The sequence below is a fragment of the Onychostoma macrolepis genome, chromosome 02 (genome assembly GCF_012432095.1).
Source record: "Onychostoma macrolepis isolate SWU-2019 chromosome 02, ASM1243209v1, whole genome shotgun sequence".
NCBI lineage: Eukaryota > Metazoa > Chordata > Actinopteri > Cypriniformes > Cyprinidae > Onychostoma > Onychostoma macrolepis.
The window spans coordinates 10368949-10385795 of NC_081156.1; the positions used below are offsets into that span (position 1 = coordinate 10368949).

A 16847-nucleotide genomic window follows, 5' to 3' on the forward strand; every position below is an offset into this window, starting at 1 on the left:
TTCTCAGTGTCATGCTTTGAGCACATTTTAGCAAACTGTGTCCACAACAAGATGTTTGATGGGGTTTTTCATGATTAGAAATAAGTCATAAAAGCATCTGCAATGACTTATATGGCAAAAAGTGGTACCTTAAAGACTGCAAAAAAACAAACAAAAAAAAAATCTTACTTAAAATTTTTTGTCTTGTTTCTAGTCAAAATATCTAAAAATTCTTAAATTAAGATGTATTTACCAAATAAGCAAAATGTCATAAGATGATTTGTTTCCAAGGAAAAAAAAAAAGAAAAAAAAAAAAAAACTAAATTAAGTGCATTTTGCTTAAAACAAATAAAATTGTCTTCTTTTAAGAATATTTTACTTACTCCACTGGCTGATTATTTTACTTGTAAGATAAGCCTTTTTTGCCGTGGAGCTATTTCTACATGGTTTAACCTGTAAAAATAAGTTTTGTTTGGTATAAATGAATGTATTTAGGTTAATTCAGTAATGTCTTTTTTTTTTTTTTTCTCGATGTAGCTGTCCAGTGAGAGCATAACGTAGCAAGATTTTAATTTTACATCGGAAGCTTTGCTTAAATATTTTAATTATTACAGTAGTTCATTCAACTCCAAATGCTGCCACTTTCTATCATTCTGTCATTTTGATCAAACACAGAGACTCTAGAAATATTCAAACATGTATTTAAAACACATTTAGGTGAAATACATCCGTCCATACGACACAGTTTCTCCCACCTCCCGTTTGTTTTGGTGGCTTTTTAGGCCTTGCAGGGGCAGAAGAACAGGGCACAGACAATGAGAAACATATTGCTGGGCTCCAGACGGCACTGCATGGGGAAAGTGGGTAAGAGGAACCGCTGGATGGAAACGGGCCAAATGTCTGTGGTTGTTGTGTGTTTTTCCTTCTCCTCCATCAGTCCAGCTACTGGCTAATGCACATGTTCTCTGTGCAGACGTTTAACTGACTTTAGCTTTGAATAAAAGCTTCTGCTTCATCAATGCATAGAACTGTAGATTTTTTGCTTTTGTAGTTGATTGGTTGCCTTCATTGCTGCTATAATAGTGTTAAAAAAGGCTTTTGATTGAAACTTGCCGTTCTTTTTCATTCATTTTTGATTAACTGACTTTCAAAAATGCAACTCTCGATAACTTCGCAGAAAACCTGAAGCAATGCAACGAAGGACCAGACTTGTGTTATTGTCAGTTTGTGGTCTGAAAAACGCTCCTCTAACATGAAGGAACAAGAATAACGTGTTTGTTTTATGGAAGGGTCACAGATTTTAAGTCCATCCATCAAAACCAATTTAAAGATTTCTTCCTAAAAGCACACAAAGAGTGGAAAAGTACAAATACACAGTTCAGCAACACAAAGAATCTTGAGCATTTTTTCCAGCTTCTTCTCAAACTGAAGATCAAAATGACAAAGAAACAGCCAAGAGCCAATAACACACCACCACTACAACTTTAATACGTCTTTATGGAGTGTTTATTGCCATATAAACGGAGGAAAAAATGAGGCAAAAGGGTTTATAGGTTCTGCTCTTTAATTTGTCTTTTTTTCCATCACAAAGTTTTTAAAGAATGACTAGAGGGAGCTCTAGGCACTTGTTATGTGTGTTTTTTTTTTTTTTTTTGTCATTCTGGGTGGTTTCTAAGTGTTTTCCTCTGGTCTGGCATGAAAAGAGTCACTCCTGGTCTTCTGGTCTGTAGATGTGACTTTGTTTTCTGGTCCAAGAGAAGAAATCAGTGCATCTGATCTGCAGTAGCAGAAATAAGAATCATGTATGCCTAGAGCACAAATGCTGCACTTGGTAAAATCATCATGTTAAATGCACACTTCACATACATTTTCATTTATTCACAGCAGTAATGTGTATTCTGTAGCACAGTGGTATGTTCTTGATGGTATGTTCCTCCTGTCTGTATTCAGCACATATTGTAGGTTACTCTCATAGCAGTATAGACACTCAGAGCATCCAGATGCATAAATGCAAACCTCAAATTAACATAAACGTGCTGGTTGCATCAGCACATCCCTGAAGCACACAGGGAGCCAGTGTGATCCCCAGCGTTTCCAGAAACTCCTCTGGTTTCTCGGGCTGAAGGAAAAGCCTTCTTTCAGCGCTGGCATAGCGTGAGCCGGGCCTGAGATCTGACTGTCGGTCGCACTGTTTGACCAGGTCTGGTGAAGCGTGACCCTGTCGATCGGTTCGTGACTGCTGGCTCTCAGGAGGTGCTTGTGGGTGAAGGTGACATCTTTGGCCCACATGCGGAGACCACACGGCTGTCCTGGACGTCTGAAGGGAGTCATTCTGAGAGCGTAGAGTGGAAAAGAACTCGACACGGAGAGCTGAGAGATGCTGTGAAAAACCTCACGTCAGAATTCCCACCGGTCTTTCTGGAATCTGCGGAAGCTGGAAAGTCCAACCATAGATTTTTTTACAGACATAAAAGACATATAACATACATAAATGAACAGACTTTATCATAAGGAATTAATTCAGTTCGGGATGCCAAGTGCACTTACTGGATAATGTTGGTAATTGTTAGTCTATGCTGTACTACAAAAATACCAAAAAATAAAAAAAGACTGGAAATAAAATAAGTGGGTGTTTCACACTAGAACGGACTGAAATATACACATGCTAATATAATGCAATGTCTGACTATTAGTTAACATGATTGCGCAGCCATGCACTTGTTTTCTACCTGAATGAATCAGTGTTTTTGAATGACTCATTAATTCTTCCCTACGAGTCCACTAATAAATTCCACTTGAAGGATCGATCTTTTCCATCAAACATGCGTTTTATTCGAAACATGGTTTTGTCAAAACATCCTAAATTTGTAATCTTTTTAGTTTAGAAGAGTCTTGTAGTTTTCATTCTTGCATTCATTATTTGAATGCTGGATATTTATGAGAAATATTTTACATGATAAAATGCAATAAACAGGAAGCTGCAGCAAAACATGTTTGAAAACCTCAGATTCAACCAGAATGATTATTTTATGCTCCGGCTTTTAACCCAGCATATGATGGTGACAAAAAGAACATTTCTTGTATTTTTAATAGCCTGTTTTGTGTCATTCACATTCAAATATAGTGAAACCTGAGTAAATGTGAAACACTCTTGAGTATTGACATTCACAGATGGCAGGTCATGGGCAGAACACTTGTTGAAACACAAAGATCTGTCATGAGACATAGAATAAAAATGTCGGCAAGGCATTACACAGTGTTTTACAGAGAATATGATGCTGTAAAAAAAAAAAGTTTATTATGTGATGAGATGTTTGTTGTTCATTTTACAAGCGCAGTAGTAACAGACTCCTGATAGTTCCATTTAAAAACCTTAAATTGTTCATTAATTGTGCATACACACTGTATATACAGTGTATTTTTGCACATGCATCTGTGTATGTGTGAGTGGAGTGACAAACTCCACTGCAGACTGAACAAGCACAAGGGAATATGCCACCGCCTTGTGAGGGAAATATAAGCACTTAACTAAGGAAGACTGAGGGAGTATCAGGATCTTGTTTTTAAAGTCATTTCACAATCACATGCAACACAAGCAGAATTATAATATACATGTTTCACATGGGAATTTACATGAAAATGTTCCAAAACACACACATTTCCCATGTGCAAAGCATACGCTTCACATGTGATTTTTACATGTTCATAAATCACATGTATATGTGGCCACGTGTTTTTGCACATGTGAAATTTATGTGGTTTTTCTGTAAAGGTTAGTCCTCCCATGCAATGCTTTAAAGGGATAGTTCACCCAAAATATGAAAATTCAGTCATTACTTACTCACACTCATGTCGTTCCAAACCCGAAAGACCTTCGTTCATCTTCGGAACACAAATTAAGATATTTTTGCTGAAACCCAAGAGCTTTCTGACCCTGCAAAGACCTGCAATGCAACTGACACGGTCAATGCCCAGAAAGGTAGTAAAGACATCGTTAAAATAGGCCATGTGGTTCAATCGTAATGTTATGGAGTGCAGGGCCCCCGTAAATTAAGTTTATATATATATATATATATATATATATATATATATATTTATATTTATATTTAAGTACAGTACAGCTTTTATGTAACTTTTAGGTACAACACATTTTAATTAAATCATTATTTAAGGTTTTTTTTTTTTTTTTTAAAGGTATTCCTGTATGTAAGCACAGTGTTCAGTGTTCAATGTTCAAACTGTGTATTTACATTGTTAAATTGTAAATGTACAAATATTGTACAAATATTTTCTGAGGTGGTGCCCAACCATTTGATCATGTCTGTTTGGATCATAACTATATGGTAACCTGTGTTAACTCAAAACAAAGCTTCATAACATATAATCACCCCCATGAAATTATTAACAACTATTAACCCAAATAGTATGAAATAAAGAATCCAAATTTATCAAAGCAGAATTGTGCAAGTTTGAAAGTTGATACATGCCACATAAAAGGTTGGTCTACAGGGGACAGATTTGGCATTCTGCAGGCATTTTACTCATCCCTAAATTTTGATCATTCATATGTACTTCTAATTTCGTTTACTTTGTATTGTAATAATAATAATTGTTTTTTCTATTAATGATCAGGCAAGTTTAATATATAATGGTGTAAAAAAATATGTTGAAAGTTAGTAAACTAAATATGTTTATTTAAATGTAGCTAAAATAAACCTTAAAAAAAAATGTAAATTCAATGAATAATTTTTTTCAGTGCAGCCTTATTTATTTGAACCAGAATACAGATGATGAACTATGAGTGATGGATGTTCTACATCATTTTTTTGTATGTTTCTTAACTGTTCTTTTTTTATATTGGATGTAAAGCACTTTGTGACACTTGCACTAGAAAGGTGCTATAGAAATAAAGTACGTACTTACTCCTCCTAAACAGAGTTTAAGAAAAGCACATAAACACATGGACACACACACTGTCTATATGAGGATTTATTAACACATTTATTCTGATGTTATTTCACTGACAGAAGTTTGGCTACAGTAATAATATTATGAGGAGAAAAGAAGAGATTCTGTAACATCTCACTGTTACTGATTTGTCATGAAGCTCAAAGCATTATGGGTAGAATCTCTCCTCAGTCTATTCTGATTCATCAACACAGTTTCACTAATGATCCATAAAAAACCCCAAACCCAGGATAGAGCGGCTGAGTGAATGTGGTCTGGACTGTGTGGATGAGGCTCATTGTGTCAGAGACGCTGTAGAAGGACAGAGTTCCTGCTCCGTGATCCACAAACACTCCTATTCTACTGATGATGGGCTTCACAGAGAGATCAGTCTCTATGTTACTGTGATAGAAAGAGTATCTGGAGGGACGGCAGATCAAACTCCAGGACTGATCATTAGATCCAAACCCACACTCTTTACCCGATCTCTTCCTGCTGATGCTCTTATATGACACTGATATAGACACACCACCATTTCCACTCCACTCCAGCTCCCAGTAACAGCGTCCACACACACTCTCTCTACACAACACCTGAGCATAACCATCAAATCTGTCTGGATGATCAGGATACGGCTGGACTGTGTCAGTGTCAGTAACCACTCTGTTTCTCTCAGACAGATGGAGGTATTTATATGCTGTGTTCAGATCCAGAGTGAGCTGATGGGAATCTGATGGAGATAAAACACATCAGAATCAGGAATTATGAATCTGTTTGATCTTTTCATGTATCTGAACTCTTCATGTTCAGTGTATCATCAGTGTCTCAGTACAGATGACCAGATATTAGGGGTGGCACGGTACAAAGATGTCACGGTTCAATACGATTTCGGTACAACAGGAAAACAAAAAAAAATAAATCTACTATGTATGAGGCGCCACGTAGGATTTAAATCAAACTTCGCTTATCAATACATACATAAAACACATGCATATACACCTATAAATTACTCGCATATACATGTATACTATTGGATGTTCAAAATATATATATGAAATACATGTGCACACTAATATGAAATCCATACCAATACATATAATGTTAGTAATGAATGCATATACACTTGTGAATAACTTGCGTATACATATAAACTTGACGCATGCATACATATAAACTTGATTCATGCATATACACCTATAAACACTCGCACATACATATAAACTCGATGCACGCACACACCCATAAACACTCGTGCAAACATACAGAATAAAATTCACAAACGTATACAATTCCGATAAGAAAGACGCATGCTTTAGTTGTGTATATATGTATATGCAAGTGATTTTATATGTGGATGTGCGTGAACTTTTCAGTGCAAACGGAAGGCATTTCAGTGTAAAAGGAAGCAGCGGCACTTCAGGCGGCATCTCCAGATGCCGGGACATTTGAAAATGCTTAACGTGGCTTAATGCATGTTTTTAAAAGAGATACTGATTTTTGACTTTCATGAGCTGTAAGCTCTAATCAACAAAATTAAAAGAAATAAACATTTGAAATATATCAGTCTGTGTGTAATGAATGAATAAAATATACAAGTTTCACTTTTTGAATGGAATTAGTGAAATAAATCAACTTTTTGATGATATTCCAATTATATGACCAGCACCTGTATATGCATGGATCAAGTTGATATGTATATGAGTATGTATAGGTGTGTGTGCATGCAGCGAGTTTATATATATGTGTGTGTGTTGTTGTGGGTGTATATGCATGGATCGAGTTTATATGTATAAGCGAGTGTTTATAGGTGTATGCATGCGTCAAGTTTATATGTATACGCAAGTTATTCACAAGTGTATATGCATTCATTACTAACATAATATGTATTGGTATGGATTTCATATTAGTGTGCACGTGTATTTCATATATACATTTTGAACATCCAATAGTATACATGTATATGCGAGTAATTTATAGGTGTATATGCACTTATGTATGTATTGATAAGCGAAGTTTGATTTAAATCCTACGTGGCGCCTCATAACTATGCTCAGTTTCTTTTCATTTATTTTAAACAGACAGTAGTGCAAATTAAAAAAAATTCCATCTAGACGTGAAAATACTAAATATTATTACGTTATATAAAATCTGTTTTGTTTTCATTGTGAGTGTTCACAAATAAAAGCAGACCTTTATACAGTGATTATTAATAAGACAATAAGTGTTTAAAGTTGATTCTAGTGTAAGGAAACAGTTGAAGTGATCGTGCCGGAGCGCGCACACACACACACACATCAGTTCCAGCATTGCTAACTTGACAGCACAGTTGGTACTTTAATCAAAATAAAATACAGTGAACCAAACATCAGCGCGCGCCTCTGCGTCACCGCTGGAACGCAACTGAAGTACAAAGCCTATCATTTACATAATAAATAATAGTTTAGCATTCAGATACGTTACAGGCAAATATGGAAATATTATGGAATATTTGGATTTGTGCCGAATGAGAGAGGCAGGATACTGGAGCACAAAGCTCCATTTCGCAAACAGTTGAGTGCACAAGCCTTTAAAGTATACTCCCTTGTCAGTCTATGTGTGAGACGCGTTCAGAATCAGCACATGGTCACTGTCTAGGGGGCTTTGTTTTCAAGCGCACAACTCATGGCATTCGCTGTTCTTCTGCTGGCGGTTATCAAACAGCGCTGCATTACTGCGGGCGCCCCCTTCTGGATTGGGGGTGATTTGCCTGTATTTGTCGTAAGGCCTCATGCACCGAACCGAGACGCCCGTACCGTGACGGTTTGGTACGAATACATGTACCGTGCCACCAGGGCTGGACTGGGACAAAACATTTTTTTTGGTCCTGGTGGCCCACCACCATATATATGATATAAACTACCATTCAAAAGTTTTTGAACAGTAAGATTTTTCATTATTTCTGTTTTGAAAGAAGTTTCTTCTGCTAACCAAGTCTGCATTTATTTGATCCAAAATGCAGCAAAAACAGTAATATTGTGAAATATTTTTACTATTTAAAATAACTGTTTTCTATTTGAATATATTTTCAAATGTAATTTATTCCTGTGATCAAAGCTGAATTTTCAGCATCATTACTCCAGTCACATGATCGTTCAGAAATCATTCAAATATTCTGATTTGCTGCTCAAAATACATTTATTATTATTATGTTGAAAACAGCCGAGTATATTTTTTTCAGGTTTCTTTGATTAATAGAAAGTTCAGAAGAACAGCATTTATCTGAAATAGAAATCTTTTGTAACATTATAAATGTCTTTAAAGCATCCTTGCTAAATAAAAGTATTAATTTCCATAATTTCTTTCCCAAAAAACAAAGCAAAAATTATACTGACTCCAGTATTTTGAATGGTGTATTGTATAATGTTACAAAAGCTTTTTTATTTCAGATAAATGCTGATCTTTCGATATTTCTATTCAAAGAATCCATTAATAATAATAAATATTTCTTGAGCAGCAAATCAGCATATTAGAATGATTTCTGAAGATCATGTGACACTGAAGACTGGAGTAATGATGCTGAAAATACAGCTTTTAAAAACACAGGAATAAATTATATTTTAAAACATATTCAAAAAGAAAGCAGTTATTTTAAATAGTACAAATGTTTCACAATATTACTGCTTTTGCTATATTTTGGATAAAATAAATGCAGGCTTGGTGAGCAGAAGAGAATTCTTTAAAAAAAAAAAAATTCAAAATCTTACTGTTCAATAACTTTTGACTGCTAGTGTAGATATGTATCATTGCATCTAGTTGTTCTGGATAATAAAAAAACGTCAGGTCTGACAATATAGTGTCTTTTCGAATTTAAATCTAGATTTATTCGCATTGGCCCATGGAAACCTCTATGAACACACTTGACATGACTTGGCCAAAAAAAAAAAAAAATCGCGGTGGACGAATTTATTAAGAAGTGTTTGCATATTCTGCACTAATGGTGCACGCACACAGGATAGATGCCTGCCTCCGGTGCGAGTCCGAATCGAGCACTTCACCGATTCAACTGTTCTCCTCTCCTCCTCCTGTCTGGCTCTTTACGCCGCATCACTCACCGCAGAGCAAGCCTGTTCTTGATGAAGCTGCTGTGAAAACGTGGGAAAAGCCGACGAGGAAGAAGTTGGGGTGAAGCATTCTTTATATAGGCGGAGCAAAACACTTCATCGCTCCGTCTATAGCACATTGTGATTGGGTGGTTTATGCTGTCAATACAGGAGACAAACCAATGGGCCACTGGCTGCTCGTAGTCCCCACGTGATGGTCTTTGGCCAAAAAAATAAAAAATAAATAATGTCGGCCCACCGGGAAAATGCCCGGTATGCCCGATTACTAGTCCAGCCCTGCGTGCCACTCCTACCAGATATCCAGTGCAAATCATCATTTACATCAATTATAAAACTCTTCTTTCAGCTTCTACAGAAGAACATGAACACACTCAGTGAGTTTTTCTGCTTGTTTTCTTACTGACTTACATTGTAGGAAGTGGTTCCTGGTCCTGGGAACAATGTTGGTGAATGTTTCTGTGGAAATCAACAGACATGAACAGTGTGATTCTCATGATCCTGCATCCATTCATAACACATTTCTAATATGATGTTCTCCATGATATGAGATGATGATGGACTGGTTTCTGAGAGCAGATGAATCTCCAGGACTTTACCTCTGTCTGAGATCTTCTTGAGCTCCTCTTTGCAGAAATCCTCCAGTTTGTCTCTCAGCTGATGAACAGATTCTCTCAGATCATCAGAAGAGACGAGAGAACTGAAGAGATCATCATTTACATCTGTAGATTCAGGAGGAGCTGAGAGAGACTGGAAACTCTACAGAAAACACAAATAAAACTCATCAGCTCCACACTTCACCCAAAAACCTGCTCCAACATCAGATTTGACTGATCTTTAGTAACTCAATCCAGCACTTTCACAGCATCAGCTTCATTCTTCTCATATTCATTATATCACATTAGAGCTACAGATTCTAGTATTTACCACTTACACCCTGTGACACGGTCACATAGGACACATTTTAACCTGCTCAGTATAGTATAATGATTTTATGTATATGTTGGATTACAAATTTGTAAAATGTTAAATCTAGGTTCCAATGTAACAGTATACAAACTGAAGAAGTTATATACATTGTATTTAGCATTTATGGTGAAGATGATGACATCAGATGAATGATTGTGATATACAAAGTTTGTAGCAAGAGGTTCCTGTCAGTTCCTGTTCTCTTATTGTAAGTCAAATGAGCCAGATGACGGAGACTTTCACCTTTTGTTTGTAAAGGCTCTTGGTGCCCCTGCCCCAATCTTTGGGCAGTTAGGCTGATTGGATTAGGAGTGGTTAAATGGGGCAGGTTGCTATACCTGAATACTTCATTTGCATGCTTTGTTTCCATTCCTAAGCACTGCCCCTTATATGTATATAAACTACAATGTATCACTGCTTTAGTGAGACTTGGATGACTACAGCGACGCACAGCGAGTTCTCAATAAAGAGTTACTTCTGTATGAAAGATATCCCAACGTCTCCTGGTCTCTGCTTCGATGAGGAAAAACGTTTCCAACATATATTTGATTTTAATAGGTTTTCATGTTGTCTTAGCCTTTTTATTCCTCTTAACCATTTTAATGTGTGTATGTCTTTAAATGAGTCTGGGTCTGCCTGTCATGTGACTGATCACATGACAGGAAATAGGAAATTGACAGCATAAAGGAGGCAGCATGTCAAACAATCATGGGGTGCTTCTCAATATCCCTCCTCGCTTCCTCGCTCCTCCTTACTCCATCCTATGACCCGGAAACCGATCGAGCTCAGCCATCTTGAAGGACATCTCAATTCTCTTACTGCACCGCGAGGAGTGAATAACGAGGAGTGAAGATCGAGCCTTCCAGAGGAGCTATGAGCGAGGATACAGAGGTGTATCCTATGCAGAAGTCTTTTTCATCGAAAAACCTGACGCACGTGTAAATTCTCCTCCCCCTTCTCATCTGTTGTAATGATTTTAATTTATATTTTACCTTTGCAATTTAAATAAACCATGCATGTCATATATTTCAACAGGGCATCTTGCTTTATTAATATTTATTTTGAATGTCTTAAAAAAAAAAACTTTAACAACATAAGGGCAGATCCATTTTGCGCAGCTGATGATGCTCTGAAGTGACGCTAAAGGGAGCGAGGATATATCATTTCACTTGATTCAATTCCTCCGTCCTCGCGTCTTTTCCGTGCATCCTTCCCTCGCATCCTGAAGGGGTGGAGCTAAGATGCGAGGAAAGGACACAAGGAAAGGAAACGAGGATGCACAATGGTTATTGCTTACGACCATTTGGGTGATCACCTGCATTCTGGAAGAGTGCAGTTACCTTTGTGGACTTTCCTTTCCAGCACTTTTGGATTATCACTTCTCTTTGGATTGTATATACACCAGTGGACACTTCTCACATTCACATTGGGACTTACAGCACGCTGGAATTCTTAAGGACTGTTAATGGTATAGAACTGAAAGACTCGCCTAGGGTTTCTAGTTATACTGTGTTGTTTTAGCTCCCTTGTGAATATTGTAAATACATATTTGACTTTCACTTTTAACATTGTTGTCTGTCTCATCTTTTTAAACACTCAAAGCTCTCACACAGTTTAATCTGACCCTATTTTTATCCATGTAATTTGGCCGATAAGGCCGATCGTTACAACTATGTGAACTTTCTAGGAAATAGTTTGGATGATAAAACATCTGCTAAGAACATAAATGTCCATCTAACAGCTCAAACACATCAGTGGAGTATCATTGTAGGGTTGAAATGTTTCTCTGTGAGTCTTGTGTCACAGCAGGATCTGCTCAAGTCCACTATAACCCTGTTCTTCTAGATGTGTGTTACCTGCAGGAACTGGATGTGATCCTGTGTGTGTGAAAGCTGCTCCAGCTCAGCGTCTCTCCTCCTCAGATCATTGATCTCCTGCTCCAGTCGCTCCAGTCGTCCTTCAGCTCGACTCACTGCTTGCTTTTCCCGATCTCTGATCAGCTGTATCAGCTCAGAGCGGCTTCTCTCAATGGAGCGGATGAGCTCAGTAAAGATCCTCTCACTGTCCTCCACTGCTGTCTGTGCAGAGCGCTGTTAGGACACACAGTGATTCAGGCTTCAGTGAGTCTGAACTGAGACTGAGACAAACTTCTCTTCTTCTCCAGACTCACCTTCTGAGACTCCACAGCCTCTCTCAGCTGCTGGAGATCTTTCTCTCTCTGCTGGATTCTCTGCTGGAACGTCTTCTGCGTCTCCTTCAAGTCTCTCTATTGAGGGAAAAAATGCTTAAAGGGGTGGTTTACTGCTTTTTTTCTTTGCTTGATTGTGTTTATGGGGTGCAATATGACATGTCTTCGTGTTTCGTTTGTTAAAAAAACGCCTTATTTTTCATATATTTCACCTTTATTGTAAGCCGCTTTCTCCTCCGTCATTTGAACGACCGGTTGACGTCCTGATTCTCTGAAACCACTCCCTCAGAAACAGGCAATGGGCTCAGATTGGTTAGTTGGGCAGGTGTTTTGTGATTGGCTAAACTGCGTACTGCACATTGTCCGGAAACTTCACGCCCATTACCTTCATGAGGCGACAATTGCATGTGCTGCGGTCAAATGTAAATAATGGTGTCAATATTGCCATATCAGTTTGAGCCAGAATCAGACACAGAAAGCGGTAATGAAGAGAGTCAAGCAGAACTTCCGCAAGCACGGCTCTTACAAAACGTTTCTGAATGGAAGTTTGTTGTTGTGATTACATATCATTTTTTGAAGTTCGTACACGTTTGTCTTATACACACAAAATAGCATCGAACTAACTGGCTACTATAACCAAACAGCGTTGGCTTGTGTTTCATTCTTGATCAAATCGAAAAATTACGTCATAAATTATACATGGAAAATACATTTACAAAATTAGTACATAATTACAAATCCAGGTCCAAAATGTTTGTACGCGTTTGTCATAGACACACGAAATAGCATTTAACTAACTGGCTACTAAAGCCAGAGTTGGCATTTGTTTACGTCCTTGATAAAACTAAAACATTACGTCTGAAATTATACATGCAAATACATTTCAAATTATGAAATCTTACTCACAGGTTGTAGCCCAACAACTGCTGCCTCTGGTTTTAAAGCTGGAACTGCTCCATGTTTTAGTAATAGTTTCTGTGTGAATCCGGCATTGAACTCGTGTAGATTCTGGAAGCTGTCTTCCATAAAATGCGCAGCACAGAGAGCTAAATTAGGATTGTAATTGTCAGGAACATAATCAAACATAAATTTTAACCATTGTTGACGAACTACATCATCCGTAGGAAGCCCGAACACAGAAGACCTGACAGCTGGGTGAAAATAACACCGTTTCGACGGCATGGCTACAACTCTCCACTATAACTCTTCCTCTTCGACAAAGCCGCAGAACATGGCCTTGTCCCCTTTTTTGCATGTTCCGGAGGGAGGGGTTGATGCAAATATATGGGTTTGTTACGTATGCAACCCGGGAAGTATCTCGTTGTAGTCCCATATGAGTCGTTTTTGTAGGCATTAAACTTCCTGATTTTTAAAAGACGATATCTCCGCTTACGTTGAACTTTCAGAGCAGCAACTTTGCAGATACTGTTCATTCACCAACAGCAACATTACACACTATTTAAAATGAAAAAAGTGAAATCGCAGTAAACCACCCCTTTAAAGTGTTACATTACATACAACATACCACAAACCAAAATCTGAACTGTGGCACAACTCTGATACCAGTCTTCTAAGACAAAACTGTAGAAAGGCAGAAAGCAAATAGAAGGACAGGCTACAAATCTCTCTTCAAATGTTTAAAGACTCTCTTACATCTTACCAAACTGCTGTTAAGTCTGCTAAAGCTGTATACTTTTCCAATCTAATTTAAACTAATCACTCTAAACCTAAGGTTTTGTTTTCAATTATTCAATCTGTTGCAAATCCTTCTGTTAAGTCCTTACCTGATGCCTCTGATGCTCTCTGTGAAAGCTTCTTGAGCTATTTCAGTGACAAAATTACTAACTTAAGACTTCGTGTCTGCCCCACTTTAACGGTTTCTCCTACCCGGTCATCTGCCTCTGCCTTTTGGGATGCTTTCGTACCTATCAATTTCCAGTCAATGAAGGATGTGATCGACAAGCTCAAACCCTCATTTTGTTCTAACGATATTATTCACCCAAGATTCCTAAAATTAATCATCAATTCAATTGGACCTAGTTTGGTGTCTCTTATCAATAAGTTTCTCCAAACTGGCTCTGTCCCTGCCAATCTTAAAGTGACTACGGTCACTCCTCAGCTCAAGATGCTTTCACTGGATTCTTCTGTTCTAAAAATTTTTAGGCCAATCTCTGTTTTACCTTTTATTTCTAAGGTTTTGGAGAAAATTGTGCTGGATCAACTTCAACATTTTCTGACAAGCAATTGTATTTATAAAGTTTTTCAATCTGGTTTTAAGTCTGCTCACACCACGGAGTCTGCCCTATTGAGAGTGTTAAACAATATTTATCTCTCCACTGACTCCGGAGACTCTCTGATTCTTATTATTTTAGATTTATCGGCCGCTTTTGATACCGTAGACCACTCCACACTATTATCCAGACTAGAGTCCTGGGTGGGTCTAAAAGCTACCATTCTAAATTGGTTTCAGTCATACCTGTCGGACAGAAAGTTTTTAGTGAAGCTGGGTAATTTTACCTCTTCCCCTGCACCTCTATCCTGTGGCCTTCCGCAAAGCTCTATCTTAACTCCTTCTCTATTTCTTCTCTACATGCTACCTCTGGGCTCTATTCTACGTAAACATGGTGTGTCATTTCATTTCTACGCAGATGATACTCAAATCTATCAATCAAAAGAAACAATTCCGCAGCGATTACCTCTCTTCTGCAATGCTTAGAGGTGGTTAAATCTTGGCTCGCCCAAAATTTCCTATTCCTAAATGAAGACAAGACCGAAGTTATTGTTTTTGGTTCTAATGATAATTTGCAGTATATATGCACCGATTTGGAAAGTTTATCTGTTTTTAGATCATCACAGGTGCGGAACCTATGTGTTCTTGTCGACCAGCATTTAAAATTCAATAAACATATCTCTTCCGTTATCAGTTCCAGTTTCTATCAACTTTGTCTACTGTCTAAACTCAGAGACTTTCTCACTCCCAAAACTCTAGAAATGGCTGTTAATGCATTTGTTACATCTTGGTTAGATCACTGCAATTCTTTATATTGCGGAATATCTAAATCTCAAATCGTGCGCCTTCAGCTAGTCCAAAATGCTGCAGCCAGACTTCTTCTGAAGTGTCGCAAACATGAACACATCACTCCTATTCTCAAAACCCTTTTTGTTTTCCTTAGTGTATTGATTACTGTTATACTGTAATTTTAAAATGGGTTGCTCTTTTTATCTGGTTTGTTTCTGTGTATGTTTTTATAATTTTCTCTCCTGTAAAGCACTTTGGTCAGCCGAGTGGCTGTTGTAAATGTGCTTTACAAATAAAATGAACTTGAACTTGACTGTGGAACATTTGTTTTTGAATTATAAACGATTGGAAGATCTTTTTAAAGTTTTGATGGAATGGTTTAAAACAGTTGTTCCCAAACCTGTCCTGGAGGCCACCCTGCCCTGCACCTTTTGTATATCTCCCTTATCGAACAAGCCTCAGCTCGTTAGTAGAGAATCAGCCCGTTAGTAGAGACTGCAAGAACTAAATTGGGTGTGTCTGATCAGGGAGACATACAAAAGGTGCAGGCCAGGGGTTCCTCCAGGACAGGTTTGGGAAGCACTGGTTTAGAGGTTTTGGTGAAACTTTTTGAGAATGTGTTTTATAGGGGGTGTAAAGTATAGAATGTCAAAAAATACCATTTTGGTCTCTTAAACTATGTTTTAGGTACAACAAAACTGTCAATTTGGAAGACTAGAAAAAATAAATTAATTAAAAATAAAAGTATAAATTAAATTAAGCATAAGTTCTCATCAGTCCTCACCTCATTCTCTGTCCTCTGTGCTGCAGCTGATACAGTGTCATAGTTTTTATGTTCATCCATACACAGCACACATATACATTTCTGATCAGTGCGACAGAAAACCTCAAGGAGCTTCTCATGTTTCTGGCAGATCATCTCCTGCAGTCGTCCAGTGGCTTCAGTCAGATTGTGTCTCTTTCCTTTAAACAAACTCTCATGTTGTTCGAGGTGATTCTGACAGTAAGAGTTCAGACACACCAGACAGGACTTGACAGCTTTGTGTTTTCTTCCAGTACAGACGTCACACTGAACATCTCCAGCTCCAGCAGGAACCACACTTTGAAGATTAGTCTTCTTCAGTTTCTCCACCATTCCAGCCAAGATGGTGTTTTTACCTAAAATAGGTCTTGGACTGAAGGTCTGTCTGCACTGAGGGCAGCTGTAGACTCTCATCTGATCCTCCTGATCCCAGCAGTCTGTAATACAGCTCTTACAGTAACTGTGTCCACACTGGATGGTCACTGGATCCTTCAGGAGATCCAGACACACCGGACACAAGAACTCATCCTGAGAAAATCTGGCTTCTGCCATTTTCCTGCACTAATACAGAGACACAACAGCACAACTACACTTCAGTGTCTCTTTTCCTGAACTCAGTGTTTTCTGGTTCTGTGTTTGAGTGACATGTGTAAAACAGGTGTGTCTCTGAGTCTGTCAAACAGGTTCCTCATTCCTGCTCCTGCTGAGTTTAGTTTCAACACACCTGACTGTTATTAAAGTAAATGCAAAGACCTTGATTAATTGATTCAGGTGCATTTAATTAGAGATCAAACTAAACTCTGTAGGAAAATGACTCTCCTGGTCTAGGAATGGGGAACCATGATG

General features: G+C 37.9%; 1 protein-coding gene across 1 annotated transcript; it reads right to left on the reverse strand.

The window, feature by feature from the left end:
- Positions 1 to 4959: 4959 nt before the first annotated feature.
- On the reverse strand, positions 4960 to 16571 carry LOC131521805 (tripartite motif-containing protein 16-like). The gene is made up of 6 exons (XM_058746885.1): positions 15984 to 16571; positions 12163 to 12258; positions 11849 to 12082; positions 9623 to 9782; positions 9435 to 9482; positions 4960 to 5656 (listed from the first exon to the last, which is right to left on the reverse strand). Exons 1-6 carry the CDS (start codon positions 16551 to 16553, stop codon positions 5133 to 5135), a joined length of 1632 nt encoding a protein of 543 aa, XP_058602868.1. The 5' UTR covers positions 16554 to 16571; the 3' UTR covers positions 4960 to 5132.
- Between the last annotated feature and the right edge of the window lie 276 nt (positions 16572 to 16847).